Source organism: Bubalus bubalis, chromosome 10, assembly GCF_019923935.1.
Source record: "Bubalus bubalis isolate 160015118507 breed Murrah chromosome 10, NDDB_SH_1, whole genome shotgun sequence".
In the NCBI taxonomy this organism is placed as follows: Eukaryota; Metazoa; Chordata; class Mammalia; order Artiodactyla; family Bovidae; genus Bubalus; species Bubalus bubalis.
Window position 1 is genome coordinate 8023607 of NC_059166.1, and position 26361 is coordinate 8049967.

The 26361-nt window shown below is 50.2% G+C and overlaps 1 protein-coding gene across 4 annotated transcripts; it reads right to left on the reverse strand.

The window, feature by feature from the left end:
- On the reverse strand, nucleotides 1-25815 carry PNLDC1 (PARN like ribonuclease domain containing exonuclease 1). Of its 4 annotated transcripts, XR_006542253.1 has the most exons (20): nucleotides 24604-25412; nucleotides 24137-24194; nucleotides 23783-23856; nucleotides 21928-21967; nucleotides 21086-21209; nucleotides 20820-20908; nucleotides 19566-19666; nucleotides 17854-17930; nucleotides 17156-17299; nucleotides 16561-16630; nucleotides 14118-14203; nucleotides 12221-12276; nucleotides 9646-9710; nucleotides 9198-9251; nucleotides 8956-8998; nucleotides 7392-7491; nucleotides 6824-6999; nucleotides 6640-6738; nucleotides 1538-4692; nucleotides 1-1340 (listed from the first exon to the last, which is right to left on the reverse strand). XR_006542253.1 is itself a non-coding variant. In XM_044924026.1 (19 exons), exons 1-19 carry the CDS (start codon nucleotides 24881-24883, stop codon nucleotides 4629-4631), a joined length of 1767 nt encoding a protein of 588 aa, XP_044779961.1. In that variant the 5' UTR covers nucleotides 24884-25815; the 3' UTR covers nucleotides 1-4628. The 4 variants fall into 4 exon arrangements, 3 of the variants coding, with proteins under 3 accessions (XP_044779961.1, XP_025150102.2, XP_044779962.1); XM_044924026.1 differs by having other exon boundaries at nucleotides 1-4692; nucleotides 7425-7491; nucleotides 24604-25815; XM_025294317.2 differs by having other exon boundaries at nucleotides 1-4692.
- Between the last annotated feature and the right edge of the window lie 546 nt (nucleotides 25816-26361).

Genomic DNA, 26361 nt, shown 5'->3' on the forward strand with positions numbered 1-26361 from the left:
TTAGAAATTTCACACATTGTATTTATTGGAAGACACAAAAGCAGAGTATCTGGATCAAAACTAGCATGTGGCGATCTTAAAGGTAAGACTAGCTCATTTCTTCCACAAGTGGAAAGTGGAGTTTTCAGGTCTTCAGGTAAATAAGACTCTACATGGCCAAATAAGCCCACAGTTCTGGTTGTACATTAGTTCCCTGCCTTCTCATCCCCAGTTCTCATGGGGATCCCTGTCTGCTCAGATCTGTAAGAATATTAATATCAGTCCTGTTTCCACAGCAGTTACATTGCTGCAAGGAGAAGGGAGGGTACCCAGTGAAGTCCTATAGACACGAAATTGTAAGAAATGTCCATCCATAAATATTCAGTACTTTGTTTTTTTCCCCCTTTTTTGGGGCTGTGCCATGCGGGATCTTAGTGCTCTGATCAGGGATCGAACCTGGGCCCCCTGCAGCAGATGCACAGTTTCAACCACTGTACTGCCAGGAACGTTCCTTACCCTTCTTAATTACATAAAACATTCTAGAGGACTTGCATGAGTTCTTATAATGAATGATAAAGATAAAATTAAGATCTTGTAATATGGTCAATTAATATTTCTTAAGGGAGCCAAGAACATATAATTAGGAAGGGGTTGTCTCAACAAAAGGTGTTAGGAAAACTGAATACAGTAGAAAAATGAAATGAACCCCTTATCTTACACCACACACAAAAAGTAACTCGAAGGGGCTCAGACTTAAACCTAAGACCTGAAACTATCAAATTCCTAGGAGAAAAATATAAGGAGGAAGCCTCTCAACATTGCTCTTGGCAATGATTTTAGGATATGACACCAAAAGCACAAAGAGGAAAAAAAAAATCAACACGTGGGGCTACATCACATTTAAACGTTTCTGCGCTGCAAAACGGACAATCAACACAACAAAAAGGCAGCCTGCAGAATGGGAGAAAGAGCTGCACAACCTTGGAGAGATCTCCTTTTGGTTTTAAGCCACTTTGCTTTTTCAAAAGGCCTACATTAGTACCTGATCTTCCTAGCTGAAAGGAATCAAGTTTTTCATTTTTATGGAAAAAGATAAAAAGCAGAGACAGTGTTCAGTATTTGTTTTGCAGCAAGAAGTCCTAGGGGCAGCGTCACCTCAAGAGCAAGACTGGCGTCACCAGGCTCCTCCCCCAGGAGTTACACTCTAGCACCTCGGCACCCCACTCTATGGTCCGCACTGTCTATGAGCATCTGTGCTTTATCCCCATCCATCTGGACATTTTACGAGCAACATGTGTCCTCAGGTAACTGCTTCTTCACTTTGCTCCATTGGGGCTTTCAGAAGGTTTCATAGGAAAGCTCTGCTTTCAGAGAGTGGGGGAAATCTGTATCAGATAAGGGGTTAACACCCCAAAGTATATAAAGAACTGACATAATTCAATGAAGAAAAAAACAAACAGTCCAATTTTAAAACAGGCAGAGAAACCAGAGAGACATTTTTCCAACGAAGACATTCAAATGACCAACAGGTCCATGAGAGGTGCTTAGCGTCACTAACCGTTGCTGTTTGTTGTTGCTGAGGCACCAAGTTGTGACGGACTCTTCTGCGACCCCGTGGACTGTGGCCCACCTCTGTCTTCTGTCCACGGGATTTCCTGGGCAAGAATACTGGGAGTGGGTTGCTATATCCTTCTCCAGAGGATTTTCCTAACCCAGGGATTGAATCTACACCTTCTGCATGGCAGGTGGGTTCTTCACCACTGAGCCACGTCAGAGAAATGCAAATCAAAACCACCCACAAAGAGAATCCCCTTGTCGGTCCAGGGGTTGGGATTCAGGACTTGGTGCTTTCACTGCCAGGGCCTGGGTTCAATCCCTGATCAGTGAACTAAGACCCTACAAGCCAGTGGCACAGCCAAAAAAAATCAAACAAACCCACAATGAGACAATGAGATAAACTCACATCTGTAAGAATGGCTATTATCAAGACGACAGGTTGCAAGTCGACAGGTTGCAAGTTGAGTATTGGCAAAGATGTGGGGAAAAGGCAATCCGTGTGCACTATTGGTGGGACTGTAAACTGGTTCAGTCACTATGGAGGACGACGTCGAGGTTTCTCAAAAAATTAAAAATGAAACTACCATATGATCCAGCAGTCCCACTTCTGGGTATATATCCAAAGGAAATGAAAACAAACTATCAAAGAGAGATATGCACACCCACCGTTTCCTGCAGCAATCTTCACCTCAGCCAAGACATGGAAACAATGGAAGTCTATCAGCAAACGAGTGGGTAAGGAAGACGTGAGACACACACACACATATGTATACACAGACTGGAGGGGAGAGTCTGCTTTATCTGTTTCTCACTTTGGTTCTTTCCTTTGATGATGGGGAAGGCACGGCACAAGATGCACCGACGTGAAGAACTAGCTGAGCTGAGGAGAGAGCGGGGGCAGGAGCCCAAGAGCTGCCCCCCAAGCCCCCGAGGCTCTGTCTGGGGACACAGGGTGGGAGGTGGTACAAGCAGGGCGCTTCCTGGACTCGGCACCTCCAGCGCGGAACCCGTGGAGAATCCTCAGGGAAGTTAATAAATGGAAGCCGATTGAGGTCATGGGTTGAGCAGCTCAGATCCCACCACCAAAGCCTCTCCAGGAGGGAAAGCAGACCATGCGGCCAGCCAGGGTCCCCACGGACGGACGGACGGCATGACGCTGACTGCAGCGCAGAGGCCCTGGTGAGGGCGCCCGTAGCACGGACTCCACAACAACTTATGAAGAAACAAAGAGTTAAAGAGCAAATGAGTAACGTCCGATAAAACCACTACAGGGTCTCTTGCTCCAGAACTAAGACAGCTTAGTGCTCAGCGCCCTGATGCCAGGAGGTCAACATGGCCACTGCACAGGCTCAGCTGAGAAATCTGTTTTCACTGCCCAGGTTTGCTTACTGACTGCACGGCTCACATCCATGAGACAGGGTCCCAAAAGCCCATAAACAGTGGGAATTTTCCACAGCATACACAAAGGAATATCCAACAGGAAGACAAAAACAAAACAAAAATCCCCCAGGACTTCCGTGGTGGTCCAGTGGCTAAGACTCAGTGCTATCAGTGCAGGGGGCCCGGGTTCGATCCCTGGTCAGGGAACTAGATCCCACATGCTGCCAACTAAGACTCCCTGCATGCCACAGTTAAGACCTGGTGTGGCCAAATAAATTAAAAAAAGAAAAAAATTCCCCTAAGACGCTGTGTGGACAGATGGACAAAGCCACCTTCCCCCGACCGAGGGAAGCCTTTCACTGGTCTGAACACAAGAGCTGCCCGGAAGGCTGTAGGGACAGCAGCCCATCGGTCAGCGTGTCACTCACACCCCAGGACGACAGGGGAGTTCCAGAATGGCAGCTTCCAATCTCTTCTTCTGGGTGACTGCCATCTCTTAACACTTCTGCTTTTACAGAGGAAAAAACCTCTTTTGCACAGAGCTCAAGGCTTTGCTGAATAATGAAATCAAGTTCAAGGCTGAGCACACAGCCCAGCCAAGTTCAACCCCCAACAGAGAACAGCTCCCGATAAAGCCAAGTGACGTGCACGGCACTGCTGAGGAAAGAAAAGAATCTGATCCTACCTGTCTCGGGGCACACACCTGTGCTACGGGTCACTTTGTTTCCAAAGTGAGTATTAATGCTTTAGGGTTTATAATGTTTATCTCAAACATGGACCATAAAACCGTAGTCTGCTCTACCCCTATTTATCTGAGGGGAAGCTTCTTAGCAAAACATCAGGGGCCATGTGTAATTTTATAAATGGCAACCCAGTTAAAAAACAAAAACTAAATGACTATTACCATAAACATCCAAAAGACACGTTCTAACATCTTAGGCATCATAGAAGTTCAGTAAATATTTGCTGAATCAGTGAACAGATGAATAAGGAAAATCAACCTGCCTTTACACTCACTAGAGTTGAGCTACACAAACCTAACGATACGATGTCCTATTTACTTGTTCTGCATGGCATTTTCCCTGATTCTGATATTAACTGTTCTCTGTTCTAACCTATGAAATACTATATTCTGCAACTTAAACATATAAAATTTTAACTACAAGTAGCACATTTGTAGGCTGGAGTCTTTTCTCCTCAGTAAAAACTATTTTTGACCCAGAAAACAAACAAACAAAAAAACCCCAAAGAGAAACCCCAAAATAAATAAAAACAGATCAACACCTGTGCACATGGACACTTGGCTTTACTTTTCCCCTTTACTAAAATGTAGGCCATTTATAAGGCCTAAATCCCTGTCAACCGATTGGCTAATGATTTCTCTGCCAGAAATAACAGAGCCTTTGGCTCGCTCAGTGGCCAGCTCCGCTGGATGCCTAGCTGTCCATTCAGAAGATGCTCTGGAACGTGAGCTTAAACGCCCAGGAGATGTTACTTCTCCTCAGTCATTTATAGAAAGAAACGTTTGGGCCACAAACAAAGGACTTATCGACTTATCGGTGATAATATTTACAGACTTTTTCACGTTGAAACCAGAACACAGTTCCCTGTGAGGACGGTACCGATCCATCTGCACGGAGGATGTGAGCAAACAAACAGCCCTGCGGGGGTCGCGTGCAGACAGGACGGAGCTGCAGGCGGCCTCGCTGCCCTCACGGGCCAGCTCCTCCCAGGAGAAACGCGATGAAGGCCCAGGAGGTAATGACGCCGCACACTCTGCAAGACAAGGACCCGGGTCAGCAGCCTGGCCCACGCGGAGGCCCCCGGCCGCACCCGGCGGGTGAGAGGCTGGCGCGGGCTCCGCCCCCTCTCCCCTCCGCTTGCCCGGATGGCATGTTCTTTCTGTGTGCCTCCGGAGCCCACGTTTTCTTGAGGCTGGACCGGCCCTGGGACGCAGAGGGCATCCTCCCTGGTGGCTTACGTTGGAGGAGGAGAGGCAAACGGACTGCTGAGCAGCCAAGAGTTTTTGCTCTCTCCAGAATTTTCAGCATTTATTTTAATGGGACTTTGTATGAAGATTTCATTTAAATTTAGTTGTCACCAAAATATCTTGCCTGTTTTGCTGGTTTCATTGCCTATTATCGAAACATTTGCTCAGGCTTCCAACTCTGCAGATTATTTTCCCATGGTTATATTATTTAACGTTTCTCTAATTTCATATATGTAGATGCTCAAAAGGAACATCTACAAATATGATATCTTAATCATATGACATCTACAAAAAAAGACATCTTACTTCAAAACAAGAAAGGTTTAATTTATAAGCAGACAACAAGTAGTATTAATGCATACACAAGCCACAGCGAATAGTTTCTTGGGATTATAACATAAAGAACTACTTATATGCCAATGGTGTGGCTTGCACGGAGAAGGGAATGGCAACCCACGGCAGTATTTTTGCCTGGAAAATTCCACGGGCAGAAGAGCCTGGAAGGCTACAGTCTATGGGGTTGCAAGAGTGGGACACGATTGAGCGACTCCACCACCACCATGCAGTTGACACAGAAGGAGTTTTTATGCAAACTAGACAACGACGATGACGTGGTTTTCAGTGGGTCTGGCCCCTAATGGGAATCTGAAACCTTTGAAGCTCAGTTAAGAGCAGTCCCATCTCCCCAGTTGCTCAGACACCACACCCTGGATTTAAACTTGACCTTGCTCCTGTCTGTCGGCTCCCAGCTCCACCACCCCCATCACCCCTCTGTCACCGAGGGGTACAAGCTGCAATGGAATGGTGTGTCCAGGTGGCCTGGCTTCCTGACGACTCCTGCCCTGTGTCCCCCAGTGTCTTAGTGAGGAGCGATGCGCCACTGCTCTGCCAGGACTGTCGATGGAGACCCAGCTTCCCCCGGTCCTCACCCAGCGCCCTCCGCTCCATCAGGACCTGCCAGACTCTGCGGCCTTGCCTCCTGCTCCTTCCGTCCTGTCTCGGTGGCTTCTCGCTGCCCCTCGACAACACTAGGAGGCCCCACTTGAGGGCCCCCTCTCCACCACCCCCTCTGCCTGGACGGACGCTGGTCCCTCCACTGTCCTTGTGCTTGGCTCACTCCCTTCCCCTCCTGGCCAGTCTTCGACAAGGGCCCCCATCTTCCCCTTCAAAGAGCAACCTCCCCCCAGGCCACCCCTCTTGCCTCCTGACCCTGCTCATTTCTCTTTCATCACCTACCAGACCACGCTATTCACCTGTTCATTGTCTGCTGCTGCTGCTACTGCTAAGTCACTTCAGTCATGTCTGACTCTGTGCGACCCCAGAGACGGCAGCCCACCAGGCTCCCCCGTCCCTGGGATTCTCCAGGCAAGAACACTGGAGTGGGTTGCCACTGCATTGCAGATGCTCGAGTAATAATCTGCTATTCCCTACAGGAGGGGCTTCCCTAGTGGCTCAGATGGTAAAGCATCTGCCTGCAATGTGGGAGACCTGGGTTTGATCCCTGGGTCGGGAAAATCCCCTGGAGAAGGAAATGGCAACCCACTCCAGTCCCCTTGCCTGGAAAATCCTATGGATGGAGGAGCCTGGTGGGCTACTATCCATGGGGGTCGCAAAGAGGTCCACCATGCTCGTCTACGACCCCTTCACAACACACTCCAGCCAGCAAGCCGTGTCGACTCGCCCCGCTTGGGGACCACCAGCCCCGCGAGGCAAGCTCCGTGCCGGCCACTTACTGTAGCAGGCAGTTGATGTTCGGGGAGTGTCTCCAGTAGCGGTACAGGGAGATCTGCAGCGTCGGGTGGCCCTTGTACTCCTTCAGGATGCTCCGTGTGCTGCCAAGGGAAGGGTGCGGTCAGTGACGCAGGGGCCGGGCCTGCTCCCCGGGGGCCGGGGTGGGCCTAGAGCCCAGGCACCTACTCCTTGAACTTATTGGTCATGAGCAGGAACTGGCTCCGTGTGAGCCTTCTGACGTCGAATTTGCAGAGGTTCTGAAACTCGCAGTAGACCTGCTGCTCGCTGACCCCAGGCCACTTCCTGACGGTGAGGATGAGGATGGGGGGGCGGATGCCAGGGGAGTCTGGGCCCGCAAAGTTCTAGAAGACAGGGAGGGGAAGCAGAAGAGATTTCCCACAGCTCCTATGGACGGACCACCCACCCAGCTTGTTCTAGAAGGCAGGAAGGAGAAGAGATTTCCCACAGCTCCTACGGACTGACCACCCACCCAGCTTGAACATCCTGAAAAAGAAACTAGGAAAGGCCCTGTCTGCAAGGGGTGGTGGTGGTGGGAGAGAAAGAAGGAACAAGCGAGGTCACCTTGCTTCTGGCAGGGAAACAAGAGAAAATAAATAACAGGCTCAGTGTGAGCACCCTTCTCGACTCTGAGTCTGGCTCCTGTCAGAAGCCCTAGAGAGCCCAGAGGAGCATGCTGCATCCTAGCACGAGCCTGTCCCCCTCCCCTACAAAGGGCAGAGTGAAGTCTACTTACGATTTTGGGGACCCCGGCTCGGATAAGATTCACCTGGTTCACGTAGGGCACCAGCACGTCCAGGTAGAGCGGGAAGCTGGGCTCGGGGATGGGAACAGCGCTGCGAGGGCGGAAAACGCCATGGCGCTCAGCCTACGGGCGCCGTGCCCGGCCCTCGGCCGCAGCTGGGGCCTGGGGACAGCGGGACTGCGCTGCCCGACACCACCCTCCTACCCCTCCTTGCAAGCTCTAGGGCTCCTGTTGCTGGATGTCCCCCTCATGACCAGCGAGCTCTCAGCATAGCCCCAGCCCAGGGGGAGCGTCCAGGGGTCACCATCTGCTGGCAACACTTCGGTGAACACCTCTGGGCTGACAAACACCAGCCACAGGTCAGAGAATGAGAGGAAGGTCCCTTCTGTCGCCCCTCGAGAGGGCATCACCCCCCACTTTGTCCAAAGGGCCGTCCCTCCCCCCACGGCCTGGTTCTGTCACCAGCCCCCGCCACACGTCCGAGAAAGCAGGGGCCATGGGGTCAGGCGGGCCTGGGCTGCCACGGAACCCCTCTACACCAAGGAGGGTGGTTAGGTGGTGAGGAGTAAAAGAAATGAAGGAGGCAAGGCCCAGATACCAGGGCACCAAGAGGCTCCACTGCTCCCCGCTGTCAGGGTGCAGGGAAGACAGGGATGGGGGCAGGGAGGGGGTGGATTTCTTAAGCTATCAGTGTCTCACTTAGGTTACAAGCTTCACACCGCGTGTCACAGGCTATTTCCATGTACAGTGCATGCGTGCTTAGTCGCTTCAGTCGTGTCCAGCTCTCTGCGACCCTATGGACCATGGCACGCCAGGTTCCGCTGCCCATGGGATTCTCCAGGCGAGAATATTGGAGTGGGTTGCCAGTATGGTACCCTCTGCCAAAATGGACAAATGCAGGCAATACCCAGACGAACAGGGTACAGTCTGAAAACTTTTACGTCAGCCCCAGAGAACACAGCTTTGTTCGGCTCCTGCCCCGGGCATGCTCTATCCTACTGGGCACACGTGTGCGGCAAGGGTGGTGCTGCTGAGAGTGAGGCACACATGTGCAGCTGGTGCCCACGAGCAGGGCCCTGCAGGCGTCCGGGAGGCTGAGGCCCTGAGAACGCACAGCTCAATTCCAGTCTGGGGTTTTAAGAACCTCCCCTGCAGGTGCCTTATTCCAAGTCCCTGCCCTCTCCCCCAGCCCGACTATGAACCCGGCACGGATTATCTGTCCCCCGGATTGGGTCTGTTTTCTCAGCTCACTGTGATTCACACGGTATGAGGAAACAGGAGGGTAACAGATGGAGCGGGCACATGGCACTGGGACCCGAGCCTCGCCCACGGCCTGGCCTGACAGGGACTTTTCCCAAGGCCGGGACAAGAGGCAGGAGGGCAGGGACCAGCCCAGGGGTCGGGGGGAAGGCCGCCCATGGAGGTGAGCTGCCCGCCACTCATGAACATGTCATTTACACAACATGTGTCCTCCTCCTCTGGGAGAACGTGGGTGCCCCGTGGCCCCAACTCACCCCTGACCATGGACCGGTCACAGGATGAGAGCTACACTCACCTGTGTACCTTCCACAGGAGCAGGTGCGCCACTTTCAACAGAACTGGAAGAGAAGAAGCTAGCAACGTGACAGACACCAAGGCGCACCCGCCCACCTTATCGTGATACGCAAACTCAGGCTTTACTTCCAAGGGGCCGCCCACCTGGAAGTAAATGGGGTGGGGGGGTGCCCAGGGGCGGTGGGGGAGTATTGCAAAGAACACGCAAGCCCCCCCAACTTTGGAAGGGGCAGCGGCGCTCACCTGACCCGCACAGGAAGGCGTCGTATGCTGCTTCATGGGGGTACTTGGTCTCCACTGCAGGGTTTCCCCAGAAGCACGAGGACAGCTGTTAGAACACAGCCTGGGAGAGGGCATGCCCCCAGGCCCCCAGGTCCACACCCACGTCGGCCATGCACACACAACCCACCCATGGCTATTCCTCCAGAGACCATGACCCTTGTCCCAGCTTCACGCCACCCTGACCTAGTCCCCCTCACACACACGGTGGCAAGAGGACCCATGGAAGCCGAGGGCTTCCTGACAGACCCGCAGCCCCCGGGACTGCTCCTTTGGAGGAAGGAGTTACAACATGGACAGGGCGCTGGAGAAGGCCCACCCAGCACCCCCATACCTCCACGTGGGGACTGGCCTAAGCGCCAGCACCTCAAAGCCGTGCCAACCACGTGGGAACCCGGCCCAGGGGACCTACCGTACTTCTCACACCTGCTGGCGTGAATGATCACCGGCCCGGAGTTCTTGGTGGGATTCAAGTCACTAGGCGAGAAGAAAGGTAAAGAATGTTCACTGAAAACGACCCCTCTGTGTGCTCCCTTCACCCTCTCGAGTTAACCAAAAGTGCCCTCCGTACTGGGACTGGGGGCGAAGTTGGGAAAGAACCTGCCTGTGGTTGCAGGAGACACAAGAAACGTGGGTTCAGTCCCTGGGTCGGGAAGATCCCCTGGAGAAAGAAATGGCAACCCACTCCAGTATTCTTGCCTGGAGAATTCCATGGACGGAGGAACCTGGTGGGCTACAGTCTATGGGTCATAATGAGTCAGACGTGACTGTGCACATGCGTGTACAGACACACACAGAGTAAGTACCAGGACTCTTTTTAAATCACAACAAACTATGCTTCTAATAGAATGTAAAATTTAAGCAGACAAAAACCAGGGATCTAGGCATGGGCAGATGGGTCTCGGTAACCCGGCAACAGGACAGAGGAAAGAACAGAGATGTGAGAAGCTCCACCTGCATCTTTCTGAGCATCTACCAGACGTGTGACCCCAGCCAAGGCGCCAGGACCAACTCCGGGCCGGCTCTGCCCTCGGGGCCTTACTGTCCAGCACACCCTAGGAATGCAGTGCCCAAGGTGCTGGTCTTACAGGAAGCCTTGAGCCCCAGGAAATCAGTGGGGCTGAGTGGAGAGCGGGCGGCACCAGGTGTTGGAGCCGAGAGAAGAGCAGGCGGAGACACGACGGAAAGGGCAAACCCCGACCCGTGACACTGAAACGTGAGTGTGGCTGCAGCCCGCGGTGAAAGCAGGGGGTCGGGAAAGAGCTCGGGTGATGCGTGGGGGCATCAGGAACCACAGAAGACAGACCAGAAACACGGTCCAGTCGAATTCACATTGTAGAAGATCACTCCAGTGGTGATCACTCAGCACAAGAAATAAAGTAGGTCAGGGACACCCAGCTACCAGGTAGGAGCTCCCAACACCACGGGAATAAAAGGTAAAAGCCTCAGTGAAAGCAATGACTCTTGAGGATGCCAAAAAAGGAACAGAGTGTAGGACGTTTGGGGAGTAAAATTCACAGGACTAGACTAGAAGATACGGGAAGTCCGGCTCTGGGACGCGTTCCAGGGCTCGGTCCTGGCACGTGGGTGAATGAGGGCAGCCCTCAACAGGGAAATCTTCCCTTCATTTGATTCCCAACAAAATCTACTGGCGCCTCCCTATCCACTTACTAGCTGTGAAGCCGTTTCCTCATCTGTCAAGCGGCATGTGCCTGGGCCGCAAGGTGGCCGTGGATCTGCCCCGGCAGTGGACGTCCCGCTAAGTGTGGACAACACTCAGGGCACAGCCCCAGCTCCCCTCCCAGGTGCGAGCTCGTGTAACCCTCAGGGCCAGCATGGGCGTTCCGTGCAATGACTCCCCCTCTTCAGGTGGTAACACTGAGGCATGCAGAGGTTAAGCCGTTCTCTCAAGCTCACGCACAAAGCCAGTGAGCCGCAAAGCTGGGGTTTAAGCCAAAGAGGTCTAGATTCAGCACCTGCACAGATGCTGTCAGCCCGGCGCTGGGGTGGCAGAAGTTGCTGCAGCAACTTGACAGCAGCAGGCTTGACGGATGGACAGGGGAGCAGGGGGGCTGAGAAGGTGCCTGCAGGCCTCGTGGGGCAGGAACAACCAAGGACAGCAAGCAGGAGTCTGGAGCCCCGGTGGGATAGAAGCGGTTGCTGAGGCTGACGAGGTGGACTCAGTCACCCAGGGGCACGGTAAGGAGGAAGAAGAGAGTTGCGGAGGGGCCCTCGAGAGATGAAGGGACCACAGGGGAGCACGCAGAAAAGAGAGGAAAACCCTCACCATAAAATAAGAGAGATCCAGGAGAGGGCTCGATGGAAGGGAAGCGGGAGGGGCGCCCACTGCGTCAGACGCCAGCGAGGGGTTCCCCTCCTCGCTTGCCTCCTCCTTGCAGACAACATGTTCCCACCAGCACATGTCCGCCGTATGGCCAGGCATGAGGGAAAACTGGACTGCTATTCCCATGGGAAGGTCAGGAACTTGACCAGGTGCCAGGTTCATTCAGTCCCTCAGAAGTTTAATGTGCACCTACTGTGCCTCGCACTGTTTAGGCCCAAAGGAAAGAGTGCAAAGGAAGAATAAAACCTGTTCCCATGGAGCTTATCACTCCAACAATCAAACAGATCACAAGAGGAATAAAACCCTGCCCAACAGAAAACACCATGGATCATGGGGTCACAAAGAGTCAGACACAACTGAGCAACTGAACTGAACTGAAATCAAACAGCTCTAAGTGCCCTCCCAGGCCCCCTCCCCTCTAGAACAGGATTCCTCAGCTCAGCACCAGTGACATCTGGGACTGGAGAATTCTTTGTGTTGAAGGTTCTCCTGTGCATCCTGGCCTCTGCTCACGGGGTGCCAGGAGCGCCCTGAGCTGAAACAACTGAAATGTCTCGGTGCTGCCAAAGGTGCCCTGGGGAGCAAAACTGGCCCAGCCGGGAACCCCTGCTCTCTAAGCACCCACCAAAAACAGCCTCCTTACCTGCTCAGGACTTCATAAACTTCTGAAAGATTTGAAACCCTTGGGAAATTGAGTTCCTGTAATTATGGAAAACAAATGAGGGAGAGTAAGACATTTGAGGTTTTGTTTCCTCTCTGCTTAATGGACTTCCCAGGTGGCTGGCTCAGTGGTCGAGTCTGCCTACAGTGAGGGAAATGAGGGTTCAGTCCCTGGTTTGGGAAGACCCCCTGAAGAAGGATATGGCTACCCACACTCCAGTATTCTTGCATGGAGAATCCCATGGACAGAGGGGGCTGATGGGCTCCAGTCCACAAGGTCACAAAGAGTCTTGCACGACTGAGCATGCGAGCACCTCGGGTATTACCAAGTGGCCATTAAAAGACCTTGAAAACTCCAGGTCCTCCTGTAGCGCCTCTCTCTTCACACACATCTGGTCCTTATTCCTTAACTGTGATGACAGAGTACCTAGTGTACTTGGTTGGGACCCGATAACCCAGCCTAGAAAAAAACTGCCACATACATATATACAATGGAATATTACTCAGCTATAAAAAAATAAATGCATGAGTCAGTCCTAATGAGGTAGATAAATCTACAGCCTACTGCATAGAGTGAAGTCAGCCAGCAAGAGAAAGACAAATACTGTATATTAGCACATACATGTGGAATCTAGAAGGATGGTATTGATGAACATATATGCAGGGCAGCAAAGGAGATGCAGACTGAGAAAACAGCTGGTGCACAGTGTGGGAAGGAGAGGGTACGACAAATCGGGAGAGTAGCGTGGAAACATATGTATTACCGTATGTAAAACAGATAGCCAGTGGGAATTTGCTGTGGACCCAGGGGGCTCAACCCGGTGCCCTCTGACAACCTAGAGGAGTGAGATGGGGTAAGAGGTGGAAAGGAGACTCAAGAGGAGGAGACATATGTATACCTGTGGCTGATTTATGTTGATGTATGGCACATACCAACATAATATTGTAAAGCAATTGTCCTCCAGTAAAAAAAAAAACAAACACTGCCACGAACAACTCATACCATCTTCCCTCAAAGACAAGTGTTTAAGGACTCCATGGCATCAGACTGTGGCCAAGGACTCATATGGTCGCTGGGCAGTCTAAGGACTTGCCAGGTCACCAAGTCCTAGAGTTCACCTTATCTTCACTCCCTCAGATCAGCCCCCACGTCCTCCCCACTTTGCCCTACGACTCAGTTACGTAGAGAAGGGCAGCATCACAGCACACCATCAGAGCTGCAAATATAGGTGCGAGCAGTGTGTCCCTGGGCAAAGACGTACCAAGTAACCCAGTCCCAGTTCTGTGGCGTCAGCTTAAGGCTTTATTTAGAACACTCAGTTTAACTTTTAAGCAGGATCTTAACTAGCTGGGTGCTTCTCTTCTCCATGGGCAGTGCACAACCCCAGCCGCACCACAGAAGTCACCTGTCAGCTGGAGAAATGCCGCTCCCAGCCCCTCCACACCAGAGGAGCTAAAGGTGTGGCCCAGGTATCAGTATTCACCTTCTCAGGTGATTTTGTTATCTGGGTTAAAATTCCTTGACCTGAATGCTCTGTAAAATTTTTCAAGCGGGGTCCCTGCCCCCCAACCCTGACAACTTTTAAGCACATTGAAACACACACAAGGTATCTACCAAGCTCTAGAATAAGTTGTTCTGTTGACCCATCTAAATAAGCCCATGAACTAGACAGCAATAAGTCAAAGCATGAGAACTTGAATGAGAGAAAGAAAAAAAGATCACACATAAGCCAATATGACTCACAGGTAGTCAAATTAAAAAACCAGTACTGGCTATAAAATATGAGAAAAGGGTTCACGAAACAATTTCTGAAAAGAGTGAGAAAGCTAAATGTTTCTGGGACTAATGAAGTGTTCCTTTCCCAAAGGAGTTTAATTACCTTCCAGATATCCTTTGTCACATTCTTGGTGTCAATGAGAACAGGAAATAGGTTGTGGATATTCAGCTTAAATTCATCGTAGCTTTCTGAAGGGAAAGACCCAGGTAGTCAGAAGTGAGTTCACTGGTAAAAATGGGAAGAAATTCTCCAATCTAGCTTGTCACCAACACTGGTTAGTAAAGCAAATAAAACAAAACAGGAATTGAAAACATCCTTGCTCCTCATCATTAAGGATTTCTGAATCTTCAACCAACCCGACATTACCCTTTGTTACAGCAGAACTCGAACAGTTTTCCATTAAATTCAGACTATTGTCTATAACCAACCTTACTTAATGCAGTTTGCAAAGCTGTAGTCAATGGTAAAAGGGAGAAAGAGATATTACTGAAAAGGCAAATGTGAAATCTGTAAATAACTGTTCAGAGAAAAATCCAGTAAGTTAAAAATTGTAAGTGCCTTGATAAAAATCACCTATTAATTTGCATATTTGTCAAAATTATACCGCATACCTTTTAAAGAGGCTCACTGCAAAACCAACAAACCAAAATCTCTCTGCTCACCCTCTCCTCACTAACCTCCCATTTCCTATTCCCTGATGGCAGAGATCTTCAATTTTTTCCTTTGGTGTGTATTCCCACCATTTCTAAACAAAGTTTATGCTGCTCAGTGGTCTCCCAGTTTGGGTCATTAGCTCTGGACCCCCACAAGGTGAGAGGATCGCCTGCCCCGCCCTGGGCCACTCACCACCCCCAGCACCTGCACAGCACTCCCCACGGGGCCAGCCGGTCGCCTCCAGGGGCCTTTCTGCCACAGCTTTTGTTTCAGCAATTTCTTTGTTTGCCTGTCTGCTTAGTTTGGGGGAAATGATTATTTGACACTTAATTCTTCCCCAAATCTCTCAAGATGCTCAAACTGAGGTGTTTTATTAATTCATCTCCTAGAAAAATCTCAGGGAAACTGTTCACCCCTTTCCAGCTACGCTAGAGTTTTCTAATGCCTTGGCCACCTGATGCGAAAAGCCGACTCACTGGAAAAGACCTTGATGCTGGGAAAGACTGAGGGCGGGAGAAGGGGGTGACAGAGGATGAGACGGTTGGATGGCATCATCGACTCAACGGACATGAGCTTGAGCAAACTCTGGGAGACAGTGGAGGACAGGCAAGCCTGGTGTGCCACAGGCCATGGAGGTGCAGAGAGTGGGATACGACTGAGCGACTGAACAGCAGAACAGTGTTCTCTGAGCAGTGTTAGTTCATTTAATCCCCAATTCTGATACTATGATCATCCCCATTTTACAGACAAGGAAACAGAACAGCTACATTAAAGTAACTTGCTCAGGATCATGTGTAACAAGGGATGGAATGAGGATTCAAGCATGACTCTTGAATGCATGCTGTTAACACTCCATCACACTGCAGTGTGTCCAACAGCATCCATCATGGAAAAGACCGGGACAGTCATTAGACAGTACCGTATGGCCACTGAAATGATTTCAGGTTAAGGACATAAATAAATGCTTTGGGTAAGTGGAAAAAAAGCCAAACGGAATAAAATACATCGTGTGGTCAAATATGTAAAAGCCAAAACAAAGGAAAAAGCAAATTAAGATTATGTGTGTGTGCAACTGACTCTTTGTGACCCTATGGACTACAGCCCACCAGGGTCCTCTGTCAATGGCATTCTCTAGGCAAGAATACTGGAGTGGGTTGCCATTTCCTCCTCCAGGGGATCTTCCCAACCCAGGGATGAAACCCAGGTCTCTTACATTTCCTGCATTGGCTGGCAGGCACTTTACCAATGCGACACCTGGGAAGCCCATGGAAAAGTCAAAACAGAAGAAAAAGCAAAAAGTGTTAGAATCACAGCCGTGATTAAAGGTAAGTTTGTTTCTCCTGCACATCTCTGATTTCACTAAGTTTTACAGTGAGACTGAACAACTTCTGTAATGCGGGGGAGGGGGGGGGAGTATCAATCAAATATAAGTTTTTCTCCCTGAGCAAGTCACCTGCTGCTGCTGCTAAGTTGCTTCAGTTGTGTCCAACTCTGTGCGATCCCACAGATGGCAGCCCACCAGGCTCCCCCGTCCCTGGGATTCTCCAGGCAAGAACACTGGAGTGGGTTGCCATTTCCTTCTCCAGTGCATGAAAGTGAAAAGTGAAAGGGAAGTCGCTCAGTCGTGTCCGACTCAGCGACCCCATGGACTGCAGCCTACCAGGCTCCTCCGTCCATGGGATTTTCCAGGCAAGAGTACTGGAGTGGGTCAACATTGCCTTCTCCGAGAAAGTCACCTAGTTCCAGGAAAACAGTAACAGGCACAGATGCGCCAGACCTCTCTGGAAACCCGATGCCTGTAGGGGCTGCCTCAGGAGCACAAAGCCGGGCCCACCCCTCTGCCCGATGGCAAGCTGAGGTCAGAGGAAGGAGAAGGACGGGTCTGCCCTACCTGGGAGAGGTCTGAAGAACTTCTCATGGAGATGCAGCAGATCCATCATCATGTTATGTCCCACTAAGGGCTACTTGGAGGAAATCGACAGGTGAGAGAAATGACATTTTAAAAATAAAACAAACGCTGTAGACTAAATGCTGTCTCTGCCAAAGGGTGTAGCTTTAGAACCCACTGCATTCTGATGACATGGTAATTCCATCTCCACACGCAATCCACTCCCATGAAAGGCAGCCTGACTGCTTAAATGCTAGAAAGGCAAACCAGTGGGTCAGTGGGACTTGAGGCCCCAGCCACACTGGGATCTAAGCTGTGAAGCAGACACACACGGTCCCCAAGCAGTTTTAGGTCAATTTGTATTGAAATGCCTGTGTGCACGAAAGGAGCAAGGGAATGGTAATATTTCACAGGGACAGTCTTTCCCTGAATTAGTCTATCATGACTTTGTAAAACAAGGTTAGATCCACAAAGTTAGTTAACAAAAAGAAACCACTCATTTTAAGGAATCTGAGTTTACTGTTGAAGGACTCATTTGTCTCTACAGTCGGATACAAAACACTGCAAAAAGACCAAGGAAAGAGAATTCTCTCCCTACCTTCCGGGCTTTCACCAGCATCTGGAAAAACACAGAAAAGCCCCTTGCAGAGAGAAGGATCTTCTCCTTCCAGCAGCTCTCTCGATCACAGGAGGTGGTCTCAAGATACCAGCGGTGCTGAGTACTCACCTTCTTCACAATCACCTGAGCGCAAGAGGGGGAGACAAGCTCCCGCATCCTGGGAATGCTCCCAGGCTCCACCGCTGGTGGACGGGTTTAGGCTCTACCGCGGCATGTGGGATCTTGCCAGACCAGGAATCAAACCCATGTCTCCTGCGATGGCAGGTGGACCCTTTACCACTGAGCCACCAGGCAGACGCCCCAAGGCCTCTATGGGGTTCCCAGGTGGCGCTGGTGGTAAAGAACTCGCCTGCCAATGCAGGAGATGTAAGAGACACAGGTCCCATCCCCATTTTCCATGGGTCGGGAAAATCCCCTGGAGGAGGAAATGGCAACCCACTCCAGTATTCCTGCCTGGAGAATCCCAAGGACAGAGGAGCCTGGCCTACAGTCCATGTGGTCGCGAAGAGTCGGACATGACTGAAGGGACTTAGCATGGAGTATCCCGGGATGGGGCCAAAGAAGTGGTCCTTCATGTCAAACGGGAAGGAGTGGGGGGAAGAAGCCTTTCACAGAGGCCAGATTTGGCCAAATGAGACAGAAATGATGGGGGTTGGCCCCTCCAGGTGGGAACTCACCCCTTGGTCTCTCAGCACCGTCCAGATGTCAGGGAGGGCCTTCCTCAGTACGAGCTGGACCTCGAAGGCCTGGAAGCCTGCAGCAAGGAAACAAGGCTTGCACAGAACCACCAGAGATGCTGGCAGGGCAGCTCACCCTCCCCTCAGGAGAGGCGTCGCAGGCAGCAGCAGGAGAGAGATGGAGGGAGCACGTGGGAAGACAGCTCTTCGCTGTCCCCAGGCCAAGTGACAGGGGTGGCCTGGCATGAACCAGGGCAGCTTTCTCTGAGTCTCTGATCTCAGGGCCACTCTCAAACGGAGGACCCCAAAGAGTCTTTGTGTGTGTGGGTTACAGGTCTTATGTCCACCATGTCAGAAATTAAAACCATACATACGAAACTAAAAACTGTAAGGTTTGAAAAACAATAAACCCATTACACTTTTGCCTATGATTGTGTGACACCACGCACTGGTTATCTGGAGAACGCTGGTTTCCTGAGTTATACACACCACCTTCCAAATGCTCACATATCATACGATGCCATCAAGACACACTTGTACATGTGGCCACTGATCTCATCAGAAAGGTCTCATAAAGCTGTCGAGCTAACCGTGAGAGATGAAGTCTTCTCAAATTTCAGTTTCTGACTGAAAGCTCAAATTTCATCTCTACTAAACACTAGGGGTTAGTCTCCCTGAAGACAAGGCTTACTTTTGTCACTTGAGAAGGTGACTGAAAATACCCACATCAAAACAACCAGTCAGTTCCTTCAAGTGAAAATTATATTCCTCTGGGGAATTCCCTGGCAGTCCAGTGTTTAGGGTTCCTTGCTTTCACTGCCAAAGGGCTAAGGTTCAATTCCTGCTCAGGTGACTAAGATCCCACAAGCCTTGCAGCATGGCCAAGAAAAAAAAATTACTTTCCTTAAAAAAAAAAATAAAAAAAAAAAATAGAAGGCAGCTAACTCAGCTCTCAACACAAATCCTGCCCAAGTGCTTTTCCTTGAGGTAACCACTGTACTGCAGGAAGCAGCAGCCATATTTCACGCACATTTATTTCTTCCATACTTCTATTGATGCACAAAACATTGTAAAAGATGAGCAATGAAATGTTGAAATTTAATAAAACTAAGAACTATTATTTCACTCACAAGGTTCTTAAGTCAGAATTTTTTTTAAACTGGAAGTGGCAACAAAGAACATGAGTGCTGTGTGGCCAGATGCTCCCACGCCCAGCTGTGCGCAGGCGCCAGGGCATCACTCACAGGGGCTGCGGGACCGCCAGTGCAGATGGCACAAGGACGGCGGCAAGCAGCAGCCAGGCCATGTTTTCAGGGCCGTTCTGACCTCGTGAACCCCGTGGAAAGGGTCTCAACAACCCCTGGGGTCCAACGACCAAGGCTGAGAACTGCTAATGTAGGGCAGCAACCCCACACTGAACTGTGGGGGAAACATTCAGAGATTAACGGAAATAAATAAAGGAAGAGTCCAGGGGGCACTAAGGATTGGGATGAAAAGGATGGTGCTGAGCGGAACCTGACTTCCTCAACCTTAAAATTCAGAACAGGTGGACAGCCCTCCAACCTCCCACCCGAGGTCAGAGCTGCATCTAATCACAGGGACCATGTGTCTGCTGAGCCGACGCCCAGGGTCCACCGGAGGAGAAGGGATGCTCCCCACAGGTGACAGTGCCCGCTCCCAGCTCCCAGGTCGGGGGGCCGCCCCCTGCCTACCAGCAATACCAGGGAGGGTCATCCAGTCCCCTTCCTCCGCCAGGTCCAGCCAGCGCGTCACCTCGTCAATCACCACCTTGATCTGGTCTTTGTCCAGAGAGCTGAAAATGGGCACATGAGACAACACTAATGCAGGTGGGGATCCTGAAGGCGCCCGTTTTCACCCTGTGATCCTGGCAAGAAAATGGACCCCAGAAAGACCATTTCTTTTCCGAGTCTTGTGTCGCAAGAGGAAACCAAACACCTGGCCTCCACCCTCGGGTCTGCCCACAGGGGCACGCCCCCCTCCCGCTGACCGGGCTGTCGGGGGAAGGGGCTGGGAGACAGCCAACACTAAGGGACCCTATCGGGTCTGTCTCCTCAGTACCCCCTCTCAGAGGTGGAAAAGCACCATCTGGTGAAGAACGGAAAAGAAAGGAACTTTGGTAAGTACATCTTCTCCTGCGTTAGAAATACAAGAACACTGTGTCACATGGAGAAAAGGAAAGCCTTTTCTCGAACATTTGAACATAACAGAAGATTAAAAATTCAAGTTGCTTTTCCCTTCCAAAGCAGTATTTTTATATAAAACCAAGGATAAAGTTCCAACGTTACATAATGATTTGGACCAGACAATCATAACACTCCAGAATTAAAAGCTGTCTAATTTAACCCTCTCACCGATAAAGGCAAAGAATCGAAAGCCCAAGGAGCTTAAAGGATTGGTTCAGAACCACACAATGCTCAGCAGACCTGGGCCCAGGTGGCCGGCTCCTTCCAGCACACAAGGCCACTGAGCAGGCCTGGCCCAAGCCCCACAGCACGACCAGGTTAACATACAACAACAGGCACTGGAGGCCAAAGAGACAAGGCAGAGACCCTGCCTTCAGGGAACACAGCAGATCAAACTCACGGGGCAACGTGCCCAAGCTGAGCTACAGGGCCACATGGTCAAGGTTACTTGTGACTTGCCTTGAAAAATCCCTAAGGCTCTCACAGGAAGTCCCACAGAGCCATTTTCCCCCTCTAGCACTGGAATGGAGTTCCTGCCTCTTTGAGGACCAAGTTAAGAGTCAGTTCTTCTGCCCCTTCATCCCACGCTATGCAGTGAGAGGTTTCTGATCTCAGGCATAGGAACGGCATACCAGCACTCCGGGCTGTCATGTGTGGCTGAGCCCAGCTTAAGGGGATGGTGTGAGGTTACCACGTCCAGCAAAGCCAGAAACACACCAGCAACAAAGCAACCTACAGAGCACCCGGAGAAGCGGGCTTTACCTGCGAACTTTCCAGTTCCCAGTCAGGATGTTGTGCTTAATTTTCTTCTCCTGTTCTTCGTTCATATAGGGGATCCCATTTTTGAGAAACTAAAGACAGGGAGAGACCAGGAAACGAGTCAGTGGCATCATCTGTATGACAGCAGAGAAAGAAACCTTTGTCGTCCGCTTGTTCGTGGACAAGTCAGAAGGGCGACAGGAAGCAGACTTGGACCAGGTGGACACCCGGCCCCTCAACCCTCTGGGCCCGCTCCTCCCAGGCCATACCTTGTTATAGTCGAAGCCATACTGGTTCAAAAACTGAACACTGGAAGCCTGGAAAGAGAACTCTGAGTCCAAAACCCCAAATGTCGTAGGGAAGAGGAAGAAGTTACATGAATGAGCTACATACCTAGAAACAAAAACAGAAGGAGAAAAAGACAGAAAACACTTAAAATTCTGGCTCATGGAGCAGGCTTCCGAGTGGGCTCCTCCTTCCCCTTGAGAAGTCCAGCTGACCCCTGAACAACATGGTGGTCAGGGGCACCAGCCGTTCTTACAGCCAGAAATCTAGCCACAGGCCCTCTGCACCCACAGACTCCACCGTGGATCATACAGTACCACAGTGTGTATTTAGTGAGTATAAGTGGACTCAGGCAGTTCAAACCCTGCGTTATTCAAGGGTTCGCTGTATTTGAATGCCAGCTGTGTTTCAAGTACTATGACTGGTGCTGGGGGCCAGTGAAAAAAGGCACACAGTCTGACCCCCCCGAGAGGGGGGCTGCCATTCACATCCTTCCTGGCCGCTGGGCCTGGGAGCTGCGTCACCCTCCTTGTAACACTGCTGACTGCAATCCTGAAGAAACACACGGGCGTGAAGGACGCGTGGCAAGGGGCACCGAAGGTCCGGGGGTGCTGGGAGAGGCCCCCAGGGATGGTGCTGCTTTGAGAGACTTGAAGGACAAGCCGGCATCTGCAGGGGAGGTGGGGTGGCGGGCCTGGGAACAGGGAGACCATGGGGCATCCAGGGCCAAAGGGGGCCAGAGCCTGAAGCAGAATTTGAAGGGGGAGCAGGTGGAGAAGAGAAACAGGTGAGAGCCAGGTGTTTCGCCAAAGGTCTTTATACATACTTGTTCGACTCGCCTTCAATACTGGAGAACACAGACAATCCTAGAAGAGTGATGGTGGACAGAATGAATGCCAAGAGGAAAGCCACTGGAAGCTAACTCAAACACGTTCTGCACATATCCCCTCTAGCACTGTTATGGGGTTCTTGCCTCTCTGAGTATCAAATCAAGAGTCAGTTCTTTACACCCAAAGTTACTACATAGGCTTTAGGATAACTTCTAAAAAAGAAACAAAGGAAGGAAGAAAGGAATGAAGGGAGGAAGGGAAAGAGTCAAAACATGAGAACCATCAAACTGTAATTCACACAAATTCCTGAAATAACTGTAAATGGCTGTTCAAACACAGAATACTGACACAGTTTTATTAGTTTTTAGTTTATTAATTTTTATTGCAGTATAGTTGCTCTACAAGACACTTTTATAGTTTTAAAACAAGAAGAAACACTAAAATCTATGAAGATTTATGCATTTGAACAATTTTTAAATGTTTGTGTTGTTAAAAAGATCAAAAGTAAAAGACTTTGAAGAAGGGGGAAACAATACGAACGTATTCAAGTGCTGTTTCCCATACTTTCAAAGAGGTCTCACAATTAAGAAACACAATCACAACAGAAAAACAGCAGGACTTCCCTCATGATACAGTGGATACGAAACTGCAGGCTGATGCAGGGGTCGTGGGTTTGGTCCCTGGTCTTGGAAGATTCCACATGCCTCGGGCAACTAAAAGCCCGTGCTCTGCAACAAGAGCATCCTATGCTCCAAAGGATGCACAAAGAGCAGCCCAGGGCACTGCAACTAGAGAAAGCCCTCCCGCACAATGAAGATCCAGCATCCAAAAATAAATAAGAAAACAGCAAAGGACAAATAAATAAGAAAACAGCAGCCAGACAGCAAACACACACAGGTGTTACTCATTCACAGGAAAAGCAACAATCAGTAAAATATCTCAGGACCTGTTTTTTTTTAAACAAAGTTTTACTGAAATACAGCCATGCTCATTCATTTATGTATTAACTACAGCTGATTCCTCATTAACAAAGGCAGCACTGAGTTGTTGTAACTTCATATGTAGACCATATGACCCACAAAACCTAAAATATTTACTTTGGTCCTTTACAAGTACACCAAACACATACACTCAGGAGTGCACAGTAATACATAAGAGCTAAGACAGTCAATGCAACCTTGTTTCATCACATACAAATGGCAACCAAAGCATTCATCATTAGAAGATAGAGCCAAACGATACACAGAGTTAGGAGTGCCAAATAAATTACCACATGTAAAGTAGAGAGCCAGTGGAAATTTGCTGCATGATACAGGGAGCTGAAATCAGGTGCTCCGTGAAAACCTAGAGGGATGGGGTGGGAGATTTAAGATGGAGGGGACATTTGTATACCTATGGCTGATTCATGGTGATGTATGGCAGACACCAATGCAATATTTAAATTAATTTCCTCCAATTAAAAAAAAAAAATTAAACTGAACCGGAAATCTGTATAAGCTGGTACAGAAAAAGCTCTATTTGCGGGGGGGGGGGGGGGGGGGGAGATGCAGAACAACGTATTTATAGTATGATCTTGCTATGTATGATTTTTGTTTAAAGAAAACATACACTTTCCCCTGGAAGATGGTCCAAGTGCCTTAATGTTGATTCCAGCATGGAAATCAAGTTTCTGCTTATTCTAAAGAGTTAGGTCTCTCAGGCAAGACATGGCCAAAAACCAAACGAGCGTGCAAAATGACAGCCAGTGTCTCAGAACGGCGCCAAAGAGGTTTTACCAGTAGGAAACACAGAGACAATAAAAAAAAGTTTTTTTTCAATAACTCATAACAAACAGCTGAAGGTTAAACTCACCGATCTGACAGATGGTGAACTGCTGAACACTCTGACGGGTCTTTAGATACCACTCTGATGGCAAGTCAAACAGACTGTGAGAAAAACAGACGTCTCGGTCCAGAGGCAAGGAGATGCTATCAAGGCAGCAGCCTCCACGCTGGGTTAGCAGCTCTCAACCAGGGCAGCGCTTTCCTTGTTACAACAACTAGGGAACCTGCCTTTTGTGGAAAGCCAGCCAGGTCCGCAAACCTCCCCCACAAAAAGCTGTCCTGCCCAGCTGCTGCCAACAGGGTGCCTGCTACTAAGTAACGCTGGCCAACCAGGGCACAGAAGAGGCTTTCCAGCCCAGCTCTAAGGCAGCTTTAGCTTTACCTGATCTGCTGGGGCCCAGACAGGTTAGAACGAAGGCCCGTGAACTCTATGTCCAGACCTGCAGGGAAGGCAAAAAAAAAAAAAAGAGTCCCCAGGCACAGACCATCGCAAGTCTCTTCATGCTATAAACGCTGCAGGTGGCAAAAGCATTGGCTCACCTTCTTAGCCCTCGAGAAGCCAGGTGAGGTCGAGAAAGGAAAACAGGGAGCCAAAGCGAGGACGCCAGGCCACCCCAATCCACCTAGACTACACGGGGGCTACGAATGGAACTGCTGACCAACATCCCACTGCCCAAACTTGAGGAGTCCCACTGTCCTTCCGAGGGGCCCTGCTTGAGTCTCCTGCGGCCTGGAGACCACCCGGCTGGGCCTCACCTCTCCCGCCCGGTGCCGCCCGAGAACCATACCCTCCCCAGGCGAGCCGGCCAGCCAGCTCCGGCGCCAAAGCCTGGGATCCCGGGGCCTTACCCACGAAGTCCGCACCCAGGACGAGCTCCTGCAGCAGAGGGAGGCTCTGCTCAAACTCATCGGCGCCTATGTCCATGGCCACGCAGCAGCTCGGCGGACTGCGCCCAGTGAGTGCGGCCACGCGTCGCCTCGCACTTTCACGCAAGCGCCGCGCCGGCGCCTTAAAGGGCTCGCGGAGAGCGGGTGGGGGAGTGAAGAAACGCACAGCCCCCGCGCGCGCCCACCAGTCCCGGCCGCGCAGCAGGCGGCAGGGCCATCTGCCTGCCCACAGGTGTTTCATCTTGTATTTATTTGATCCCCCAGGGTTAAGGATCGCTTAGACCCCCGCCCTAGCAATCAAAGGTCGTTTACGCTCCGCAACAATTCCTTTGCAATCCCTATAAGGGGAGAATGTCATTTATGTAGACCTGGAATACTAAGAGGCAATGGTAGGACAAAGTAGTGCCCGAAAGAGTAAAAACAGACCAGTAAACACAGCCGGAAGGAACTGCAAATAAAGCAGGTACTGCAGCCATGGTGCGGTGATAGGGGGCCCGCATCGCCTCTGGTTTTTAAATCACTTCTTGCCACCTTGGCCATCACTGTTAACATACATCCCGTACCCTCCTCTCCTCCCCGGTCCCCTTTTCCCTACTTGGCATTGCTGTTGCCTTTGTAACACCATTTATCAAACTTGCCATACCAAGTCTCAAAAATTGCCCAAACTGAAGGAATTCTTGATACTCAGATGATCTAGATCCTATGCCTCCTAGAAAAAAATCCCCACCAGGTGGTGCAGTGGTCAAGAATCCACCTGTCAGTGAGGGAGAGGTGGGTTTGATCTCTAGGTGCCCAAGATCCCCTGGAGAAGGAAATCACAACGCATTCCAATATTCTTGCTTGGGAAATTCCACGGACAGAGGAGCCTGTCCAGTTCTAGTCCATGGGGTCGCAGTCAGACTCCACTAAGCAAATGAACCACTACCACTTACAGGTGAACCCTGTTTTTGTCAATTTCCAAAGCCACACTACCCCAGTCCATGGTCTTGTGTCCTCCCTTGAATTCTAGACTCGTTTGACAGCCTTTTGGAACTGTGGTCTTTAAGATGAGAGAAGAAAATATTAAAACTATCATGTTGGTGGTGTTAGACACAGTCGTGCCTGACTCTGTGACTCCATGGACCCTGCTAGGCTCCTCTGTCCATGGGAATCTCCAGGCAAGAATACTGGAGTGGGTGGCCATTCCCTTCTCCAGGGGGATCTTCCCAAACCAGGGTTCAAACCCAGATCTCCTGCATTGCAGGCCGATTCTTTACCATCTGAACCACCAGGGAAGCCCAGAACTATTAATACATACCTATAAATGTCTTTACTGTAATAGCTACAGAGCAAAAGGAAAACTAAGCATTGCATTCTGAAAGCCTCTCAGAATGAATCAAACTTTTAAAAAACGTTGATTGCATACGTTTTCCTTTTAAAATAATACCCTGAATACTCAGATTTATGATAGCAATATTATTTCACTTCTATATACAGAAAATTGGAGTACATATTTAAAATGTGGGGGGAATATGCTAGAAGCCACTGTGCTTACTGGCTCTTCCTCACATTTCTTAAATAGCCAAGATCAGTTAACACCTTACTCTGACTTTGAGACCTGCCATGATTCCCATCTACCCTACCTCAACTTTAAATTAACCCGAATGTACTTCAGGCTCCATCTCCCAACAGCTTCCTAGATGGTATAGATACCTTATTTCCTTTTCTCACTGCATTCTT